Below are 23,868 nucleotides of genomic sequence, written 5' to 3'. Positions count from 1 at the left end.
TAACTTTGAAGTGTTTCCTTTGCCCACAAGGGGCTCACTGACCTTCCTTCAACTGGGAGTAATAGATCTGTTTGGGGAGACATGAGTTAGGCATCCAGGTGACATGACCTTTCCATTGGAGTTGCCTGTAGGCCTTTGTCACTGCACGGTTCAACTGATCCAGACACCAGGAAGGCCAGTCACAGGTGGGCTTATTGCCAGAGATAAGCACACACCTGAGTCTTCACCGGGAAGCCTGGTTGGCAAGCTGACAGGAGCTGGAGGCAAAGGTTACACTTGCCTAGGGAGGGGGCTAATCTGTTCCAAATCCTAAACTGGGTGGTGACTGCCATACTAAAAAAGCAGCTCTCTTTGATCTTGCCAATATCCAGAAGAAGCTGGTGGGTATCTTCTGGGCAGAAGGCAGCACTGGGTCTCAAATTTCAAAGTCCAGCTAAACTTATTATCAAAGTATGTATATGTCACCATATAGTACCCTGGGATTCAGTTCCTTGCAGGCATTCACTGTGGAACAAAGAAATACAATAAAATCAATGAAAAACTACCCACAACCAATGTGCAAGAGACAAAAAAAAGATAAATAAGTAAATAAATAATACTGATAACATGAGTGGTAGAGTCCTTGAAAGTGAATCCATACAGTACTGGGCAAAAGTCTTAAGCACATATATGTAGCTAGGGTTCCTAAGACTCTAGTGTATTTGTCAACGTGGAGTGGAGAGCAAGTTTATAAATCTGGCGGAAGCAAAGGATGTTGGCAATGTCAAGGGTGGAATACCGTGGAGGGGGGTGGGGCCCGTGGTGTGGGACAGGCGGCAATGAAGGAGTGACGGGTGGGGGGGGGGTTGCACTGGTGCAGACACACCCAGCCCTGAGACACCAGATAAGGTCATTTGATTCCAAGCAATTGGTTTATTGATCATTACAAAATGTCTCTCTGATTCTTCCTGTTCCTTCTCCTCTCTCTTCCCCTTTTTCCAACGATGATTCCCCTCTCTCCGCTGCCTTCCCACTCTCAGTCCACAGTAGGGACCCATATCAGAATCAGGTTTATCAGCACTCTCATATTTCATGAAATTTGTTTTTTTTTGCGGCAGCAGTACAGTGCAATGCATAAAATTACTACAGCAGTGTGCAAAAGTCTTAGCCACTCTAGCTATTGTACGTCCATTTGCCTAAGATTTTTGCATAGTACTGAATGTTGTGAATCAGTCCATTGTTGAGGTGAGTGAAGTTATCCACACTGGTCTCTGCTCCTGATGCAGTCTTTTTGTTGGTCAGTTATTTCTGTGTATTTGTCCCTGAGTGATGACTCAGACTGTGGACACTGCAGAGATATCTGTAAAGCATTCCTACAGTAACAATACATTCTTCCACCGGTGCACAGCCTTTAGTATGTTTCTGGTGGCAGGCGTCGACTATGATGATCTGAGGGAGCTGCCAGCCTTTTTATCGAGACCTCTCGGGGTTACCCCCAGTCAGTGACCCACCCAACTGGTGGAAGGGAGGTGCTGTCACGGTGGATGGACCTTGGGATGTCTTGGGTGCTGGAGAGAGAACCACATCACTGGGTATTGAGGGGATATGCGTATGAGGTGCTCCTGACTTTCTCGGGTTGGAATTGTTTACCCAAAACCTTCCTCAAGAGCCAGTGTGTAGTTTGGAATGCCCTCTCAGCCGTTCCACACGGCACAGAAGTGCAACCTCCTTTCTGCACACCTTTCACTTCCTTGCCCACAGTTACCGTCCCGATACACTGCGGCTGGTCTGCCTTTGATCTGGGGAAGCCTGACCTCTTTTAGTGGGACCTTGGGCCTGCAGAGTTCTGTACGGAGCACTCCCAAGCAACAGGTTCAGAGTGCCAAGCTTCCTACCATTTCTAGAGCCTGCTGAGGTCCGTGTCCCAAAATTGGGATGTGTGAGACTGTGACTCGTTCTTGTGTGTGAAAGATACTGAGATTAGCTTTATTTGTCACATGTACATTGGAACATTCAGCAAGATGTGTTGTTTGCATCAGATCAAATCAGGGAACATTGTGCTGGGGCACCTCGCAAGTGTCGCGATGCTTCCGGCACCAACGTAGCAAGTCCACAACTCACAAACCCTAAATTGGAATGTGGGAGGAAACTGGAGCACTCGAAGGAAACCCACATGGTCCTGGGGAGAACATGCCAACACTTTACAGACAGTGGTGGGGGTCGGGGGCGGGAGGTGGAATCCAATCTTATAGCTGGCACTGTAATTGTGTTGAAAGGTCTACTTGTCAACTGGTCACACTTCAGTCCCACGCTGCAGCTCTTTGGGCACCTGGTGGAGAGGGAATGTCGCTGTCTGGTGAGATGAGGACACTCCTCCTCAGCCTGTCCAGTGTGTGTGTGTTCAGAGGCTTAGAGGGCACACAGTATGGGCACCAGCTCCATGCCATTGAGCTCTGAGTGCTTTGGTGTCCTCTGGCTGTCTGTGGATCTACGGGGCACCATAGGGTCTTAGTATATCCCTCCACACCATTCCACCACACACTCCCAGAGTCAGGCACAAAGTGGAGCTCCCTCCACACCATCCCATCACACACTCCAGGGCAGGGATAGTACAGGTTAGACACAGTGGAAATCCCGACACAGTCCTAGTCTGTTTCAATCTGGAGCTCTCCAGTGAAGGTGCATCTCTTTGTGTTACAGGTTGTCTGTGATTTTCAACGAGCTGAACATTGTTTCCATTCCCATGGTCCTGGACTTCATCGCTTTGACTTTCTGGAAACGTGAATGGTTCGTAATGTCTTTGTCTACATGTGCGGTGCTGCGATGGGCATTTGCCTGATTCTCTGGTGCCTGTGGAGAAGCCTCCCAGTCTTTAACATGGCACTCTGTGGCTCTCCTGAGTTGTTGATCAGTTCTAACTCTTAACCCTTACCTGGGGTTGGCTAGTTGTGTATTTGGGATAAGGAGAGAGTGAGGTGCTGGTTATCTGCTGAAGGCTCTGTTGTTAGAGCTGGCTGTGTCAGTGGCCGTGCTGTCCCTTCAGTCCTGCAGCTGATGGAGTGAGTAAGTATTTGGATGGGGATTGAGCTGCCCATCAAAGAGCAGCACAAAAACTCCTTAATTGAAAGGCCGAGATAGAGTGGATGGAGAGGTTGTTTCCTACATTGGGGGAGTCTAGGGCCAGACAACACAGCCTCAGAATAGAAGGACATCCGTTCAGAACAGAGATGAGAGGAATTCACTATCCAGAGGATAGTTAATCTGTGGAATTCATTGTCACAGATGGCTATGGAGGCTAAGTCGTTGGGTATATTTGGTCAGGGTTTCAAATGCTACGGGGCGAAGACAGCAGAATGGGGTTGAGAGTGACAATAAATCAACCATGATCGAATGGTGGAAACAGGCTCGATGGGCTAAATGGCCTAATTCTGCTCCCATGTCTTATGGTCTTATAATGTGCATACAGGACTTTGGGGTAGGGCTTCATCAAAGTGAGATAATACTGTGAGAATTGAGGGTTATGTTACCGCACACACGGGATATACCAGTGCAGACACGGGTGATTAGCCAACTGGGCTTGATCAGAGAATGTATGTCGAAATTGCTCGCAGAACATAAGCACCATGGACTGTTGGGAACTCTGACCAAGTCCTGTTCAGTGTCGCTGAGTAGTTCTCGGCCAAGTTATTTGGGAAGTTGAAGGTGTGTAAAATCATGGGGCGGGGGGGGGTAGGATGCATAGATAGGGTCAATGTACTCAGTCTTTTTCCTCAGGGGTGGGGAATTAATAGCTAGAGGGCACAGGTTTAAGATGAGAGGGGAGAGATTTAATAGGGACCCAAGGGTAACTACCACACAGAGGATGGTATGTTCCAGAGGAAGTGGTTGAGGTAGGTGCAGTAACAACAGTTAAAATAGATTTGGATAGGAAAATATTAAAGGGATATGGATTAGCTTGGATGGGTATCTTGGTCAGTATTTACGAGTCGAGTCCAGGAGCTGGGTTCCATGCTGTATGGCTGCAAGTGTGGTTGTAATTATGGGATCCAAATCACTTGTGAGGTTCTGAAATTTCACACTGAATGGCTTTGCCTTGCAGGTTTATGCATCAGACTGCCCCCGGGAGAGCAGAGAGCCGGCAATGATCTAAGGGGTTTGGCGGCAGACTTGAACAAGAACAGTATTCAGACCACCATTCCCCAGGGGCCCCAGCAGAAAGCATGGGGCGCAAAAAGATTCAGATCACACGCATCGTGGATGAGCGCAACCGGCAGGTAACTCAGCGGATCAGCCTTTACCCCAGTGTGTCTGCTCACCATCATTTGCCTTGGTCTCCGAGCAGCTCACCTAGGGGTGCCATCGCAGCAGTCTGCACACAGATACACTCTCACACACAGACGGTTCTCTGAATTGACCCTCCAGAGCGGCAGGGATTCAAGTTTATTTATTGTGTTTACATTGAAACATACAGTAAGATGCCTCGTTTGCGTTAACAACCAACACAACCTAAAGGTGTGCCGGGGGCAGCCTGCAAGTGTCGCCAGACATCCCAGCACCAACATCGCATGCTCACACTGCTTGGCAGAACAACAGAACACAACAAGCAACAAAACAACAGCACAACAAGCCCTGTTCCTCTCTGTCACCCATGCACATACAGTGTCCTCTAACCCCCAAGTCAGGTTATCTTCAGCCCATTCCTGCCCTTACAGTTCCCTGCAGAACAGGAAGTGTGCCCTACAGCAGCACTTGTTGTTTATGTGCTTGTGAATAGCTGCAGAATCCATTGAGGAGTGAAAAAATTTGCATAGTCAGGCAAGACTGTGTGTGTGTGTGTATATATATATAGCAGCAGTGTGATGCACAGTGCCTTTATAATGCTAAATATAGAATCTTAATTAGGGACACAGCAATCACTGTTTAATTAATGAGATATTTCAAACCGGAAAACGTCAGGGCAGCGGTTCAAATCTACTAAGCTGGAGATCAGAACACAACTGGAGGAGAGAAACTTGCCCTCTCTGCACCCCCTTTCCTGTCACAGCAGGCAGTGTTGGGATCCTTCTGTGTATAGATCGACACCAAAGTTGAATCACCAAGAGGAGAGTAGAGAGGCACAGGCTGAATGGCCTGGCTAAATGAGAAGAGCATGGGCTTTACTCTGTATCTTACCCCCTCTGTTACGCATGCAAGGAGCATGAACAGCGACTGATCAGTAGTCATACTCATAGTCATACTTTATTGATCCCGGGGGAAATTGGTTTTCGTTACAGTTGCACTATAAATAATAAATAGTAATAAAACCATAAATAGTTAAATAGTAATATGTAAGTTATGCCAGTAAATTATGAAGTAAGTCCAGGACCAGCCTATTGGCTCAGGGTGTCTGACCCTCCAGGGGAGGAGTTGTAAAATTTGATGGCCACAGGCAGGAATGACTTCCTATGATGCTCTGTGTTGCATCTCAGTGGAATGAGTCTCCGGCTGACTGTACTCCTGTGCCCACCCAGTACATTATGTAGTGGATGGGAGACATTGTCCAAGATGGCATGCAACTTGGACAGCATCCTCTTTTCAAACACCACCGTGAGAGAGTCCATTTCCATCCCCACAACATCACTGGCCTTACGAATGAGTTTGTTGATTCTGTTGGTGTCTGCTACCAGGATTAAATGTTTGCACGGAATCGCATTAGCCGCAGTACACGCTGTGCAACGTTCAGTGCAGGGGCGATGAAACCGTGCGCTTGAAAGCCCTGCGCAAAAAGAGAGGGCCTCCCACATGGAGGAGGCCCATTGGATTTGCCACGTAATCAGTGGGCCACAGCGCACTTGCTGTGTTCTTGCAAATATTTTGTCACTTTTCACCCTCTAGACAGTTCTATAACACAATCGAAGGTAAGCAAGGTGTGGGTCAGTTGCAGAATAATGTTTTGACTATATTCCAATACCTATAGCACAGGTTAGAAGCAGATCTCCCTCTGCCTGGTCCCATTACACAGCCCTGGGGCAGACACAGTATGGATAGGAATACAGTAACCCGCACCCCACCCCACTATCCTGTCATGTCACAGTGCAGCACATCTCTCCTTTCTCCCCCCACCCACAACTCTCAGCTTTCCACAGCACACGCTGTCTTCATGACTCTCCTGCCCACTGATCTCCCTCCAAGTGTTACACCTGCCCCTTCATCTCCTCCCTCACCACCATTCAGGGCCCCAAACAGTCCTTCCAGGTGAGGCAATGCTTCCCCTGCGAGTTTGTCGGGGTCGTCTACTGTATCCGGTGCTCCTGCTGAGACTCGATTTAGATTAAGGGGCCACTTCATTGAGCGCTTATGCTCCATCTACTGCAAAAGGTGGAATTTCTCAATGGCCACCCATTTCAATTTGACTTCCCATTCCCACTCTGACATGTCAGTCCACGGCCATGGAGGAGAGATACCTCTCTGGGTAGCATCCAACCTGACCCCTCCCCTTTCTCCATTTTTCCATATGCCATTCTGACTCCCCCTTACCCATTCTCTTCTCACCTGCCCATCACCTCCCTCTGGTGACCTTCCTCCCCTTTCTTCCATGGTCCACTCGCCTATCAGATTCCTCCTTCTCCAACCCTTCACCTCTTCCACCTATCTTCTCCCAGCTTCGTACTTCATCCCCCTCACCTGGTCTCACCTGTTACCTGTCATCTTGTACTCCTCCCCCTCCCCCACCTCCTTTCCCTTTCCTTTCCAGACCTGATGAAGGGTCTCGGCCTGAAACGTTGACTGCTTATTCCCCTCCATAGATGCTGCCTGACCCACTAAGTTCCTGCGGTGTTTTGTGTGTGTTACAAGTAAAGCTTATCTATGCCGTACTCTCAGCCTCTCCCAGCACGGGGACGGGATTTGCCATGAATTCATCCATCACGCGTATCTGCTTGATGTTACATTCCCATGTACAGACTGACAGTAACCAGGGTACAGAGCCAACATTGCAACAGCTGCCTGCCCAGTAAATGATAGTTTGATGCTCTTGTTCCGGAGGCCTTTGTTGGGATTTGTTGGCTCCTTGCTTGTTCTGAACTTTATTAGAATCACATAGCAGTGAGGAGACCAAGCAACCCGCATGCCTGTGCCGTCTCCTGGTAACAGCTCTACAGTTATTCTCACTCCCCGCAAAGGCATTGAGCAGTTTGTCCCTTGTAGTACTAAATTCCCTTGGGAAGTGGCAACATTGACACAGGTGACATTCTGAGTAGAAGGTTGTGTGCACTCAGTACTTTCTCTGGGATAAAGGTCGAGTCCAATGCTTTAGGGGAGGACTGAACCATCAAAAGTGTTGTATCGGTCTCAGACCATAAGGAGCAGAATTAGGCCATTCAGTCCATCAAGGCTGCTCCACCATCCATTATGACTGATTTATTATCCCCCGCCTGCTCCCCAGAACCTTTGACAGCCTTACTAATCAGGAAGAGATCAACTCCTGCTTTAAATATACTCAGTAATTTGGCTTCCACAGAGGTATGACCTTCTATTCCGAGGCTGTGCTCTCTGATCCTAGATTCCCCACTGTAGGAAACTGCTTTCCCCATCCACTCTATCTAGGTCTTTCAGTATTTGATAGGTTTCAGTGAGATTCCTCTCATTCTGCTAAACTTCAGTGAGTACAGGCCCATAGCTATCAAATGCTCCTCATGCCTCTCACTTCTCTCAGGTCTCCCCTTCAGAGGAAGTAATCTGTGAGTCTAACCATTCCTTAAAGTCTCATACTCTCTAATCCAGGCAGCATCCTGGTGAACCTCTTCTGCACCCTCTTCAAAACCACCTCAGACTGAGTGTGTCTGCACCCCGCACCACCTCCCACCCCAGCACTCCTCCTCTGCCACCTGTCCCACACCCCTCTCGTGACACACCACCGTCACCGTTCCCAATATCCTTTGCTTTCATTAGATTTGCAAACTCGCTCTTTACTCCACTTTGACAAATACAGTACTGTGCAAAAGTCTTAGACAGCCTAGTTATATATAAATGCCCAAGATTTTTGCAAAGTACTGTAGATGTTTATGCTGACTGGTTGGAATCTATCCAGACAGAGTATGAGGTGTTGATCCTTCAGCCTGAGTTTGGCCTCATTGTGCCAATAGAGGAGGTCATGGACAGGCGTGTCAGAATGGGAAGTTGAATTGAAGTGGGTGGTCACAGGGCGATTCTGCCTTTTGTGATGGGCAGAGGGAAGGTGCTCAAGCACTTCCCTCCTCTTCTCTTCCTCCATTTCCCATTCTGGTTCCTTGCTCATCCCTTCTCTTCACATACCCTTCTCCACTCTCGAGTTCCCCTTCTCCTCCCTTTTCTTGCATGGTCCACTTGCCCTCTCTTATTAGATTTCTTCTTCAGCCCTTTCCCCTATCATCTCACAGCTTCTCACTTCATTCCCACTCACCTTCCAGTGTTGGGAACTGTGGGGTTATGCACTTTGGTAGAAAAAATAAAGGCATACACAATATTCTAAATGGGGAGAACATACAGAAATCCAGGCTACAAAGGGACTTGTGAATCCTAGTTCAAAGTAAAATTTATTATGAGAGGATATAAGTGTCACCACATGCAACCCTCAGATTCTTTTTCTGCGGGTATACTTAGCAAATCTGTAAAGAGGATGTGCTGAGAGCTTTTGGAAAGCATCAAGTTGGATAAGTCACTGGGACCAGACGGGATGTACCCCAGGCTACTGTGGGAGGCGAGGGAGGAGATTGCTGAGCCTCTGGCGATGATCTTTGCATCATCAATGAGGACGAGAGAGGTTCTGGAGGATTGGAGGGTTACAGATGTTGTTTCCTTATTCAAGAAAGGGAGTAGAGATATCCCAGGAAATTATAGGCCAGTGAGTCTTACTTCAGTGACTGGTAAATTGATGGAGACAATCCTGAGAGGCAGGATTTATGAATGTTTGGAGAGGCATAATATGATTAGGAATAGCTAGCATGTCTTTGTCAAAGGCAGGTCGTGCCTTAAAAGCCTGATTGAGTTTTTTGAGGATGTGACTAAGCACATTGATGAAGGTAGAGCCGTAGGTGTAGTGTATATGGATTTTAGCAAGGCAGTTGATAAGGTCCCCCATGCAAGGCTTTTTGAGAAAGTAAGGAGGCATGGGATCCAAGGGGACATTGCTTTGTGGATCCAGAAGTGGCTTGCCCACAGAAGGCAAAGAGTGGTTGTAGACAGTCATATTCTGCAAAAGAGGCTGGTGACCAGTGCTGTGCCTCAGGGATCTGTTCTGGGACCCCTACTCTTTGTGATTTTTATAAATGATCTGAATGAAGAAGTGGTGGGTTGGGTTAGTAAATTTGCTGATGACACAACGGTTGGGGGTGTTGTGGATAGTGTGGAGGGCTGAAGGAGGTTACAACGGGACATTGATAGGATGCAAAACTGGGCTGAGAAGTGGCAGATGGAGTTCAACTCAGATAAGTGTGAGGTGGTTCATTTTGGTAGGTCAAATATGATGGCAGAATATAGTATTAATGGTAAGACTCTTGACAGTGTGGAGGATCAGAGGGATCTTGGGTCCGAGTCCATAGGACACTCGAAGCTGCAGTGCAGGTTGACTCTGTGGTTAAGAAGGCATATGGTGCATGGGCCTTCATCAAGCATGGGATTGATTTTAAGAGATGAGAGGCTATGTTGTAGCTATATAGGACCCTGGCCAGACCCCACTTGGAGTACTGTGCTCAGTTCTGGTCGCCTCACTACAGGAAGAGTGTGGAAACCATAGAAAGGGTGCAGAGGAGATTATAAAGATGTTGCCAGGATTGGGGAGCATGCCTTATGAGAATAGGTTTTCTACAGAGCTGAACTGGCTAGCACGAGAGGGCATAGTTTTAAGGTGCTTGGAAGTAGGTACAGAGGAGATGTCAGGGGTAAGTTTTTTATGCAGAGAGTGGTAAATGTGTGGAATGGCGGTGGAGGCGGAAACGATAGGGTCTTTTAAGAGACTCCTGGATGGCTACATGGAGCTTAGAAAAATAGAGGGTTATGGGTAAAGCCTAGGGAGTTCTAACGTAGGGACATGTTTGCACAGCTTTGTGGGCCGAAGGGCCTGTATTGTGCTGTATGTTTTCTATGTTTCTGTTAAACAGGATCAATGGGACAACAAACTGTGTAAATGCAAATATAAATAAATAGTAATAAATAATGGCCATGAACTAACAAGATAAAGAGTCCTTAAAGAGACATCATCGGTTGTGGGAACACGAGAAGTAAAATGAGTATCCCCTTTTGTTCAAGAGCCTGATGGCTGAGGGGTGGTAAAATCCCCTTTTGTTCAAGAGCCTGATGGCTGAGGGGTGGTAACTGAGGATCTTTGATAACAGATGTTCTTTTCCTACAGCAATGTTTTATGTAGATGTGCTCAATAGTTGGGAGGGTTTTACCCGTGATGTAGTGGGCTGAGTCCAGTACCTTTTGTCGGACTTTCCACTCAAAGGCATTGGTGTTCCCATACCAGGCTGTAATGCAGCCAGTCAGCACAATTTATACCACACATCTATAGAAGTTTGCCAAGGTTTTTGATGACGTGCCGAATCTCCGCAGACTCCCGAGGAAGTAGAGGCATCGTCATGCTTTCTTTTCAATTCACTAAAGTTTAACTTGCAGGTTGAATTGATAGTAAAGAAAGCAGATGCAATTTTAGCATTCATTTCAAGAGGATTAGAATATGCAAACAAAGATGTAATGCCAAGGATTTATAATATGTGGTCAGACTGCATTTGGAATATTGAAAACAATTTTGTGCCCAGTATCTAAGGAAGTATGTGATGGCCCTGGATGCGGTTCGGAGGGGGTTCGTAAGGATGATCCCAGGTATGAAAGGCTTAACATATGAGGAGTTTGATGTCTCTGTAGGATGAGGAGGATCTCATTGAAGTCTATTGAATACAGATAGAGTGGACATGGAGAAGTTGTTTCCAACAGTAAGGAAGTCAAGGATCTGGGGTCTCAGCCTCAATTCGGGGATGAGATGAGAAGAAATTTCGTTAGCCAGAGGGTAGTGAATCTGTGCAATTTATTTCCACAGAGGGCAGTGGAGGCCAATTCATTGGATGTATTTAAGACAGAGGTTCTTGATTGGTAAGGGGATGAGAGTTATGGGGAGGAAGGCAAGAAAATAGGTTGGGGAAAACAAATCAGCCACAGCTAAATGATGGAGCAGACTAGATGGGCTGAATGGCCTAATTCTACTCTGTATCTTATGGACTTAAGGACTTAGTCACACCAATCACCTCATAAAATGCTGAAGGAGCTCAGTAGGCCAGGCAGCAAGGGTCTTGGCCTGAAACGTGAACTGTACTGTTTTCCATAGATGCTGCCTGGCCTGCTGAGGTTCTCCAGCATTTTGTGTGTTGTTTGGATTTCCAGCATCTGCAGAATCTCTCTTGTTTGTCACCAATCACCTGCCAGCTTGTTCTCCTTTCCTATCCCACCTTATTTTGGCTTCTGCCCCTTTCCTTTCCAGTCCAGATGAAGGGTCTTGGCCAGAAATCAATTATTTTGCAGAAAGCTTTATTTAGTTTTCATCAGGTGCCAAATTCAATATGCTTGTTCATCCTCCTCTCTCCTCTCCTCTTTGCTCTTGATCACCCCCTCCAATCAAACTCAGGTGACCTTCACCAAGCGGAAGTTCGGGCTGATGAAGAAGGCATACGAGCTGAGTGTGCTGTGTGACTGTGAGATCGCCCTCATCATCTTCAACCACTCCAACAAGCTCTTCCAGTATGCCAGCACGGACATGGACAAGGTGCTGCTCAAGTACACAGAGTACAACGAGCCCCACGAGAGCCGTACCAATGCCGACATCGTGGAGGTGAGTTGGCCGCCCGGGGTGGCTCTCTGTGGGACCCTCTGCTGTCCTTCCTGAGGTGCTTAGCTGTGCTTTCCGAGACCATGGCTCAGACTTTTAAGTTTGTAAGGATGGTTTTGGGGAGGGGAGTTAGGGGTCAGGTTAGGATTTAGGCACAGAGATGTGGAGGAGGTAGAGGTCAGGCCTCCGTTCTGCGTTTGAAGTCCAGTGACATGGACTGGTGATGAAGGGCGTTCACAGTCCAGACCTCCACTCTGCATTGAACGACTGTGTAAGCAGGAAGCATGAGGGCCCGTCAGCTGGTGAACCTGGAGTTCGTGTGGTGTTTGTGGTGCCATCATCAGCTAGTCTGGGGTTCAATACCAAAGAATGGCTCCTGAAGGCTGATTGGTAGTCCGGAAATCAAAACACAGTGGCCAAAGCCTGGAGACTGGAAGGTTGCCTGTATGTGTGTGGTTGGTGGGAGGGAAGGAGTGTGGTATGGAGTAAAGGGACTTGTTTTGCTGTTGTTGTTCTGTTGTTTATTGTGTTCTGTTCTGATCTGATGGGCATAGTGGGCATGCTGTGTTGGTTGTTAACACAAGCAAGGCATTTCACAGTATATTTCAATGTACATCTCATAAATACATGTCAATCTGGGGGAGTGGAATCTCCTCGGTTCTTCACCAGTAGTGGGCTAGACATTTTGTAGTGGAGGGAGGGTTTGTGGTCTGCCGGGGAGCAGGTACAGTCGTAACGTCAGACTTACACAGTATAGAAACAGGTTATTGTTCCCTATCCACACTAAACCCATAAACCCATCAGTTCCCCTCTACCACCACTCTGCTCCGTCTAGCAGAATTAGTCCTTACTCTTAATAATTTCTCCTGTGGCTCCTCCCACTTCCTCCAAACTAAAGTGTAGCTATGAGCATCCATATGGGTCCTAGCTATGCCTGCCTTTTTGTTGGCTTTGTGGAACAATCTATGTTCCAAACCTATTCTGGTATCTGTCCGCGACTTTTCTTTCACTACATCGATGACTGCATTGGCGCTGCTCCCTGCACGCGTGCAGAGCTCGTTGACTTCATTAACTTTGCCTCCAACTTTCACCCTGCCCTCAAGTTTACCTGGTCCATTTCTGACACCTCCCTCCCCTTTCTAGATCTTTTTGTCTCTATCTCTGGAGACAGCTTATCTACTGATGTCTACTATAAGCCTACTGACTCTCACAGCTATCTGGACTATTCCTCTTCTCACCCTGTCTCTTGCAAAAATGCCATCCCCTTCTCGCAATTCCTCCGTCTCCGCCGCATCTGCTCTCAGGATGAGGCTTTTCATTCCAAGACGAGGGAGATGTCCTCCTTTTTTAAAGAAAGGGGATTGCCTTCCTCCACCATCAACTCTGCTCTCAAACGCATCTCCCCCGTTTCACGCACATCTGCTCTCACTCCATCCTCCCGCCATCCTTCTAGGAATAGGGTTCCCCTGGTCCTCACCTACCACCCCACCAGCCTCCGGGTCCAACATACTATTCTCCGTAACTTCCGCCACCTCCAACAGGATCCCACCACTAAGCACATCTTTCCCTCCCCCCCCCCCCCGCTTTCCGCAGGGATTGCTCCCTGTGTGACTCCCTTGTCCATTCGTCCCCCCCATCCCTCCCCACTGATCTCCCTCCTGGCACTTATCCTTGTAAACGGAACAAGGGCTACACATGCCCTTGCATTTCCTCCCTTACCACCATTCAGGGCCCCAGACAGTCCTTCCAGGTGAGGCGACACTTCACCTGTGAGTTGGCTGGGGTGATATACTGCGTCCGGTGCTCCCGATGTGGCCTTTTATATATTGGCGAGACCCGACGCAGACTGGGAGACCGCTTTGCTGAACACCTACGCTCTGTCCGCCAGAGAAAGCAGGATCTCCCAGTGGCCACACATTTTAATTCCACATCCCATTCCCATTCTGATATGTCTATCCACAGCCTCCTCTACTGTAAAGATGAAGCCACACTCAGGTTGGAGGAACAACACCTTATATTCCGTCTGGGTAGCCTCCAACCTGATGGCATGAACATTGACTTCTCTAACTTCCACTAATGTCCCACTGCCCCCTCGTACCCCATCCGTTATTTATTTATATACACACATTCTTTCTCTCTCTCTCCTTTTTCTCCCTCTGTCCCTCTGACTATACCCCTTGCCCATCCTCTGGGTTCTCCTTCTCCCTTTTCCTTCTCCCTGGGCCTCCTGTCCCATGATCCTCTCATATCCCTTTTGCCAATCACCTGTCCAGCTCTTGGCTCCATCCCTCCCCCTCCTGTCTTCTTCTATCATTTTGGATCTCCCCCTCCCCATCCCACTTTCAAATCTCTTACTAACTCTTCCTTCAGTTAGTCCTGACGAAGGGTCTCGGCCCGAAACGTCGACTGTACCTCTTCCTAGAGATGCTGCCTGGCTTGCTGCATTCACCAGCAACGTTGATGTGTGTTACTGATATTAGGGCCCCAGCTTTCTAAGTCTTGGTGATTCAAGTGGTTATCTAGATACTTAAGAGGAATCTGAGGGGAATTTCTTCACTCAGAATGGTGCAAGCATGGAACAAGCTGACAACTGAAGTTGTAGAGGTGAGTTCACCTGTAACATTTAATAGAAGGTTGGATAGGTGCATAGTTGAGAAGTGTATAGAGGTGTATGATCCGGATGCAGATAGATGGGCCTAGGCTGAAGAGCAGGCCAACATGGACTAGATGGGCCAAAGGGCCTGTTTCATGCTGTGAGACTGTGTAACTCCAGGATGTGACAGTCTCTACATTCCAGATTCCAACCACCTTCAAGATTGAAAAATATTCCCCCTTAAATCCTGTATAAACCCATCACCTTAAACCTCTGCTGTTTGGTCTTGGGATGTAGACTTTGATTATCTATCTGTCGCCCTCATTATTTACTGTCAGCTCACCTCACCCTTTGGGTTTCTGGTGTTGGCCACTCCACCCCAGGTGAGAGTCTATCCACTGATCAACTTGCACCAAAGAAAGATAATTTTAAATAAGAGTATAAAACATAGAAGCAAAACTAAACCATTCAGCCCATAGAGTTTGCTCTGTCATTCAATCATGGCAGATTGTTTTTAAAACCTCATTCTCTTGCCTTTTCCCTGCAGCCCTTATCCCTTAACTCTTTAGCAGCCGAGAAGCAATCACCCTCTGATTTAAATCTAGCCAGTGACTTTGGTAATAAGTTCCACAGATGTGCTGCTCTCTGGTTGAAGAAATTCCTCCTTGTCTCTGTTCTAAAGGAACATCCGTCTATTCTGAGGCTGTGTCCTTGGATGCTAGATTCTCCCACTATTGGAAACATCCTCTCCACATCCATTCAATCCAGGTCCTCTGTATCTGGTAGGTTTAATCAGGTCTCCCCACCCCCCAACCTGCCACCACAATCATAAAACAGTACAGTATAGTACAATTCCTTTGGTCCATGATGTTGTGCCGACCTTTTAACCTACTGTAAGATCATCTAACCCCTTCTATCTACATAGCCCTCCATTTTTCTGTCATTTGCATGTCTATCTAAGAGTCTCTAATCCTTCTGAACTGATTGTATGTGCATTTCTGTGGGGAGAGTGGGGGGCCAGAATTACTTGTAAGGTCATGTCCCTGGTGATCCTTGTCCCTTCCACTAACTGTCTCTGAGTGGAGCACGAGTGACCATGTACATTTTATTGTGGGTTTCCATGCCAGAGCAAGCGCACTAGTTCCGGCTGACTTCAGCTGTGGCTTAGCTTAGGCTGGCTTGACACTGATTGGATCAGATTTAAGAACTGGAACTGTTCTTTGACCTTGCATCATGGTAATTCTCTCGGAGGTCAGTAATTAATCCTTTTCTATCCCGTCTTCATCTTGTGTAACTTTAAGCTCATTCAGAGCTCTGGCGCCTGCCTCCTCATTCAGCTTTGCACACGTCTGTTCTGACCCTGTCATGGGTTGTGGGCTCCCCTGGTGAGACCAAAATTAATTGCCCAGCTCCTAAACCCTGAATACTGACCAGGGCAGCTGAGGACTTTGGAGAGTCCTTCACATCACTGGGATCCGGAATCCCAGTCCCTACCGGGTAAAGGTGTCTATTATTCCCTCCTGAAGGACCTTAATGAAGCTCATAAGGTCACGTTAACAGCACTCTGGTAGTGTCACAGACATCATAAATAACTTTGTAAAAACTCAGGATGTATTCAGTTAACTCAATTAAAATTCTCCAGCTCCTGTGGGATTTGAACTTGTAATGCATTCACTATGCTTGCTTTCATCCTGTCTGGAGGCTCTGGCTTCAGTGGTCTTGGCTTTCTTTGGAAACCCGTCCCTCAATTTCCCCACTCAGTTATACTCTGCCTCCAAAATAGGTTTGGGACTGTTCAGAAATCTGAAGGCAGAGGGAAGAAGCTGTTCCTAAAATACTGAGTGTGGGTCTTCAGGCTCCTGCACCTCCTCCCTGATGGTAGTAATGAGAAGCATGTCCCAGGTGGTAAAGATCCTTATGATGGAACCTTATGGTGCCACCTTTCTGACCCAAGATCCATTGTGGTATATCTGTTCCAAACTTTGGTGTCCAGCACTGGGTGAGGCTCTCCATCTGGCCTGCCTTTTATACAAGTTGGTTATGCACTCTGGGCACACAAGAGTCTTTAGATGCTGGAATCTGGAGTAACACACAATCTGCTGGAGGAACTCAGTGGGCCGAGCAGCATCTGCGGGGAGGAAAAGGAACCGTCAATGCTTTGGGCCAAAACCATGCATCGGTCCTGTTCGACCCGCTGAGTTCCCCTGACCAGTTGTTCATTGCCTTGTATTTTGAGTTATCCATGTGGCCTGTGTTGTATAGAGGTTCGGTTTAACCACCTGGGTTTTATGTTTATGAAGCCCAGGATTCCATGTGCTTTCCAATGGCACTTCAAAAGGTTATACACATATGAATAGGCTCCTGCAAGGCTGTCTGCTGTCTGCTTCTGGGGAGGCTGTCCACTACTGGAGATTGTGCTGTTTAGGCCATTATGTCTGCTTGTCATCACATTCATGCAGTGGCTTCTGTGTCTTCCTACAATATAATGCTATACTGAAGGAGAAAGGGAAAGATTTAAAAAGGTCTGTTGGGTATTGGAGTAAACAGGTAAATTACAATGTTTAAAAGGCGTTTGGATGGGTACATTGACAGGAAAAGTTTTGAGGGGTACAGGCTAAATGTAGAGAGATGGGACAAGCTTAGGTTGGTATGGGTGAGGTGGCCCTGTTCCTGTGCTGTATAATTGACTCTGAACCAAAGATTCCTCTTATCTTTGTTGGATTTCTTCAAAGAGGCTTTGACCCACATCCTGTAGGTGAGTGTTTGATATTCGGTACAGTGTCCGTGGGCGAAAGGGACTGCTCTGTGTGTCGAACTCCATGCTAATCTCTTCTTGGAGCAGAATTCAGAGCAGCATCTCTCTTTTGGGAGCTTGTCAGGCAGTGAACAATGTGCCCGATGTAACTGAGTCAGTGTCCTGTTGTGTCACCTTGGGATGTGCTGACGTTGGAGAGGATGCAGAGAAGATTCACTAGAATGATTCTGGGAATGAGAGGGTTAACATATGAGGAACGTTTGTCCACTCTTGGACTGTATTCCTTGGAGTTTCGAAGAATGAGGGGAGACCTTATAGAAACATTTCAGATGTTGAAAGGCATGGACAGAGTGGATGTGGCAAAGTTGTTTCCCATGATGGGGGAGTCTAGTACAAGAGGGCATGACTTAAGGATTGAAAGGCGCCCATTCAGAACAGAAATGCGAAGAAATTTTTTTGCCAGAGGGTGGTGAATCTATGGAACTTGTTGCCACGGGCAGCAGTGGAGGCCAAGTCATTGGGTGTATTTAAGGCAGAGATTGATAGGTATCTGAGTAGCCAGGGCATCAAAGGTTATGGTGAGAAGGCGGGGGAGTGGGACTAAATGGGAGAATGGATCAGCGGAGCAGACTTGATGGGCCGAATGGCCGACTTCTGCTCCTTTGTCTATGGTCTTATGGTGTGTCTACTGATGAAGTTCTGAAACTTCTCTTTAAAATGTGATCCAGGTACTTCCTGGTGTGAGTCCATCCATGCTTCTTTGTACCTAGGTATTGGCTTTGGAATGGGTCTGGGGTACAGTTCTGCTCACCATTTTGTCATAGAGTAACACAGTGCGTAAACAGGCCCTTCGTCCATGCCGACCAAGCTGCCCAATAAGCCAATCTCGTTTTTCCACATTTGGTCCATTTCCCTCTAAACCCCTCCTATCCATGGACTGACCCAAATGTCTTTTGTATGTTGTTTATTTACCTGCCTCAATTACTTTCTCGGTTAGCTCATTCTGCATAACCACCACCCTCTTTGTGAAAAAGTTGCCCACAAGTCCATGAGGTATGGAAGCAGAACTAGGAGTGGTGTATTGCCTGCCCCTCTGCACCCCGCCACCCCCCAATCAGTCATGGCTGGTTCTTTACTAACCCTACTCTCCCAGCTTCTCCCCTTAATCCCCTTACCAATCAAGAATTTACCAACCTCTGCCTTAATACACTCAATGACTTGGGCTCCTCAGCCCTCTGTGACAATGAATTTCACAGATGCAGAGCCCTCTGGCTGAAGAAATTCTTCCTCATTTCCATGGATGTTCCCTCTATTCTGAGGCTGTGCTCGAGGATCCTCAACTCTCCTATAAATGGAAACTTAAGGTTACTTCAGGAAACTTAAGAAACTGGAGATCCCTTTCTTGGTGAGAGTGAGATGAAGACTGACGAATTATGTTTGTGCAGAGAGCGTTGATTGCAAATGAAGTGAGATTTGTGGCACTGATGGGCACTGCCAACTGTGTGGACCATTATGCCTGTAGTACACAGATAACACATGCTACTAATTAGCCTGTGGGAGGAGATGTGTCATTCCTGTAGGTTATTTCATGAAAGGTTTAGTTCCTGAATTTCTTAGGAAGTAACATTGGCCCGTAATGCAGACTTCTAATCAAGCATAAGGCCGAGCACCTTACAGTTCACTCCCTCTGGGCTATCCCCATTCCTTTTCATTCCTGCTGTACATAATCCCAATGGGAATAACACTTCCCACTGCTCCAACCACGTTGATGCCACAGATTAGAAAGCTCACCAATGGCTCTACTTCCTCATGAGGCTAAAAAAAATTCAGCATGTCCCTATCAGCCCTTTGCGGATTTTTATCAATGCACCAGAGAAAGCATTCTGTCCGGATGCATCACGGCTTAGTACGGCAACTGCTCTGCATGTGGCCGCAAGGAACTGTGGACACAGCTCAGGACATCACTGGAACCAGCCTCCCCTCCATGGACTCTGTTTACACTTCTCACTGCCTCAGTAAAGTAGCCAGCATAATCAAAGACCCCACCAACCCAGACATTCTCTCTTCTCCCCTCTCCCATCAGGCAGAGGATACGGAAGTCTGAAAGCACAGACCACCAGGCTCAAGAACAGATTCTATCCCATTATTATCAGACTCTTAAATGGACCTCATATATGAGAAGATGGACTCTTGGCCTCACAATCTACATCTTTATGATCTTGCACTTTATTATTGCCCTGTTCAGTAGCTTTTTCACTTTATTGGGCATTGTTATTCCTTTACCTTGTTCTGCCTCAATGCACTGTGTAATGATCTGATCTGTATGAACAATACGCAAGACAAGCTTTTCACTGTATCTTAGTACATGTGACAATAATAATCCAATACTAATACATTTTCACTGAAACCTGCTGCACTTTGAGATTTTTTGAACCTGAATATCTACAAACGTTTGTAGGTTGTTGACATAGCTAGCTGTGGAAGGAACATTGGCCAGGGTGCCTGTATCTTGATAACTACCTCTAAGAGGCAAGCAACGGTCTCTTTGGGCAATGACATTCTCAGAGGGGTTCATTGAAAAGAAGAGTGTGGAGGAGTCAGTGGTTGTGGTTCCTTCTCCAGTGTATGGGGTCCCAGGAGAGCTCCAAAGGTATACTACAGCATGCCTAGGTTTGAGGAGTGGGACTTGGTCGCAGCTACATACTGAAGTGTTGATCTGCTGTCCCCCCCCCCCGCCCCTCAACCATCCACTTCCTGTAGACTCCCCAAAACCAGGAGGCAGTGGGTTTTCTGGGGAAGTAGAGTATTTTCAGCCTTAGAGAGAGGTATTGGGGGTTGGTTGGCGTAGGGGAGGGCAGGGAAGTGGGAGAGGGGAGTGTTTGCTCTTCCCATCTCCCTTCCCTGCTCACTTGGCAAAAATCTCTCGCTAACACACCCATACCATTTCCCATCTAACCTCCCTCTGTATCCTTGCCCTCACTAACCATTCTCCTGCTTCACCTAACAACACACATCAAAGTTGCTGGTGAACGCAGCAGGCCAGGCAGCATCTCTAGGAAGAGGTGCAGTCGACGTTTCAGGCCGAGACCCTTTCAGCTAGCCTCTTTCCCCTCTCCCCAATTTTTTATTCTGGCATCTTCCCCCACCCTTCTCTGTCCTGAAGAAGGGTCTCAGCCTGAAATGTCAACAGTTTATTCTTTTCCATAGATGCTGTCTGACCTGCTGATTTCTTCCAGCATTTTGTGTGTATCCCTACATTTTCGTCTCCCCTCCTTCCACCCCTGTCCCTCCCTGCATCATTTTTTTCCCGCTCCGCCTCTCCCCTCCTCTTTTTCAGTTGGGCTCCTTTGCTGTCACTGACCTCAGTTTGTTCAGTGGCTGAACTGCTCCCCAGTGTAACCTGAACCGGTTCCTTGCTTATTTACCAGCCTGTGAATTAATTGGAATGAATGGTCACAATTAGGAACTGATGTTGGAGATATTTTCAGCTCCAAAATCTGTCAAAGTTTAAACATTGGGGAACATTTGTGGGCTTTGTATTTTAAGACTTATGGTAATTATTTTAGGCTTCAGAACAGTCACTTAACAGGATTTGAATCCATTGATGTTGAGTGTAACTTGTAAGTCGTGCATTTACAGCAAGTCCTACATACACTGTGCTCCCACGCACTAACCAAAATCTGCCTCAGCTGCAGGAAGACCTTTGCTTTCTCAACTTGTTTCACTGCGCACTCTTTTCCAATTTTTTTAACCCCCTCCCTCCTCGCCACCTTGCTGCCCCTTTTCCCTCACCCCAACTCCAGTCACAAGTCGATGCCTGATGTCTGAAAGAGGGGTATCCTAAAGGAGGGGATTCTAGAGTAAGGGATAAAATTTGAGCTGTGATTCCTGATTCACTCTGTGTTCAGGGTGCAATGCAGAGGATCTTTTCCAGAGAATCTTGCCCGGTCGGGTTCTGCACGTTCTCAAGCGGGACCCCAGGTCTCTGCGTCTGTGAACTAGAAATATCCAATGCATATTACTCGCCAAAGAAAATGGGGTGTGGTGGGAGGAGGAGCTTCCAGCCGCAATCCGCCCATTCGGACTTGAACAGAGAGACCTAGGATTACAATGAGGTACGGTAGTGTAGTGGTTAGCACGACGCTACTACAGCTCAGGGCGTTGGAGTTTGGAGTTTAATTCTGGCATGCCCTGTAAGAAAACGTATACGTTCTTCTTGTGTGCACGTATGTTACCTCTGGGTGCTCCCATTTCCTCCCACACTTCAGACCTACTGGTTAATAGGTTAATTGGTCATTGTAAATTGTCCCGTGATTACTTACTTACTACCCGTTATGCCACTCGTGTTTAGGGCAGCAGTGAAGGTCCTCCATCTCTGGCAGTGTTCAGGGCTTCCTTCATTGTATCAGTAGTTTCCTCAGTTTTCACTACTGTCAGTCATGCAAGTCCCAGATAGAGACTCAGGAATACCATCGCACTCAGATGTAGGAGGATTCTTCATAGCTGCTTCCGTAACCATCTTGTTTTACCAGTCAGGGTTGTTAGCCCTGAACCTGGAGGACTGATAGATCACTCTTAGACTGTCCTCTACTCTTTGATCTGTTTGGCATGGATGACCCAACGAAGAGCCAAAGCATAAAGCCCTGACTCCAGCCAACGAAGCTCTCCAGATCATTGAGGCCTGCAAGCCTCCAAACCACGACAAAGTTGTAGTCCCGTGATTAGGATAGGGTTACAATGGGGTTGCTAGGCGGCCTAGAAGGGCCTATTCCACACTGTATCTCCAGATAAAAATAAATAAAATCGCTGGGTTGCTGGGTAGCGCTGCACGGCTTGGTCGGCCGGAAGGACCTGTCCTGTACTCTATCTCCAAATGAAATAAAAGATGATTGGCAAAACTTGTCTTGCACACAGTTCATACAGTTCATCAATTTGTTACAATAGTGTAATGAGGTAGTACCAGGCAAAACAGTAACAATTACAGAGAAATTGCATGCAAGTAAATAGTAAAATGCAAAGCCATAACAAGGTAGATTGTGAAATCAAGTGTCAACCTTGTTGCGCAATAGATCCATTCAGGAGTCAGATAACAGAACATAACCTGCCCTTGAGCCTGGTGGTATGTTCTTTTATGCTTTTGTATCTTTTGTCCAATGGGAGAGGGAAGAAGAGAGAAGTTTGGGGTGGTTGGCTGCTTTACCAAGGCAACCAGATGTGTAGTCAGAGTCCACAGCAGGGAGGCTGGTTTCCACGATGAGCTGAGCTGTGTCCACAACTCCATGCTGTTTTTGCGGTCTTGGGCAGAATAGTTGCATTACCAAGCCGTGATGCATTCTAATAGGATGCTTTCTATGTACATTGATTGAAATTTGGAGAAGCTGAAAGGGGACTTTCTGTTGCCTCCTCAGGAAGTAGAGGCATGGTGTTTTTGTGGTTGAATCAGATCAGGCTATTGATGATGTTCACACCTAGGAAAACTCCTGTCCCTCTTAGCTTTGGCACTTTTGATATAAACAAGAGAATTTCCACCCCCACCCCCAACTCCTGAAGTGAATAACCAGTTCTCTTGTCTTGCTGACATTGAGGAAAAGCTTGTTGTCATGACACCATGTCAATAAGGCTCTCTATCTCCTTCCGGTACGCTGACTCATCGTTATTTGAGATACGTCTCACTATGGTGTCATCTGCAAACTTATAGATGGAGTTAGATCAGACTCTGGCCACACAGTCGTGTATGTGTGTGTGTGTGTGTGTGGGGTGGGGGGGGGTTGCTGAGGATAATACTGGCACATGGCTACCAAAAGGCCTTCAGCACCCTGTTGATGTGCGTCACCACTTTCAATACAGTGGGTGAAAATCAAAAACAACTGCAGGTGCTGTGAATGTGGAAAAAAAACTGGAAGGTGAATTGTAGAATTATACACCATGGAAATAGGCCATTTGGCTCACCACATCCACATTTATTGATATTTTCCCATCCACTTTCGTCCCACCTTTGTCTTCTATGCCTGGTTGAAACAGGAAGAACTACATGACTGAGAGCTTCTACAGGGGCAACATGTTCTGGTCACTGAGACTCTAAAAGAAGACAGGAAAATGTTACAAATCTCATGTGATCTCACAGCAACTGTACAGAGAGAAATAAAGTTTCAAGGCAATAAACTTTTCAATGTTAGAAAAGTAATTATCTGGCAGTTACACAATGAATGCTGTAAACAATGAGAGAGTAGGCACAAGAGACTTTAGAAATCTGGAGCAACCTACATAAAGTTGGAGGAACTCAGCAGACCAGGCAGCATCAATGCAGAGAAATTTTCAACTTGTACTTTATTTATTTAGATATAAAGTGTGGAACAGATCTTTCCAGCTCAAGTAGATGCACCACTCAGCAGCTCATCTTTTTAACTCTAGACTAATCACAGGACAATTTACAATGACCAATTAACCTACTAACAAGGTTTTTGGACTGTGGGAGGAACCCACATGCTCATGGGAAGGGCGTACAAACGCTTTGCAAACAGCATTGGAATTGAAGTGGAATAGCTGAAATAGCTACACTACTATGAATATCCCTACCTACAGAAGATTTTTGTATATATTAATATTATTTTGTTATTTTATGTATTATATGTGATAGGTATGAGGTGTCATGGTAGCGTAGTAGTTAGCGTGACACACAGCTCGTGACATCCCAGAGTGCGGAGT

At 46.9% G+C, this 23,868-nt stretch overlaps 1 protein-coding gene across 6 annotated transcripts in view; it reads left to right on the top strand.

Moving 5' to 3' along the window:
• LOC140212750 (myocyte-specific enhancer factor 2D homolog) overlaps window positions 1-23,868 on the top strand; it is a 111,877-nt gene that overhangs the window by 45,169 nt on the left and 42,840 nt on the right. For all 6 annotated transcript variants that reach the window (XM_072283934.1, XM_072283958.1, XM_072283949.1 and 3 more), the window contains exons 2-4: window positions 2,680-2,766; window positions 4,079-4,253; window positions 11,615-11,818. In XM_072283934.1, coding sequence (XP_072140035.1) covers window positions 4,200-4,253; window positions 11,615-11,818 — 258 coding nt within the window. In that variant the 5' untranslated portion in view covers window positions 2,680-2,766; window positions 4,079-4,199. The remainder of the gene's footprint in view (window positions 1-2,679; window positions 2,767-4,078; window positions 4,254-11,614; window positions 11,819-23,868) is intronic.

This window comes from Mobula birostris, chromosome 2 (assembly GCF_030028105.1).
Source record: "Mobula birostris isolate sMobBir1 chromosome 2, sMobBir1.hap1, whole genome shotgun sequence".
Taxonomy (NCBI): domain Eukaryota; kingdom Metazoa; phylum Chordata; class Chondrichthyes; order Myliobatiformes; family Myliobatidae; genus Mobula; species Mobula birostris.
This window is presented reverse-complemented; position numbering and strand designations above follow the sequence as displayed.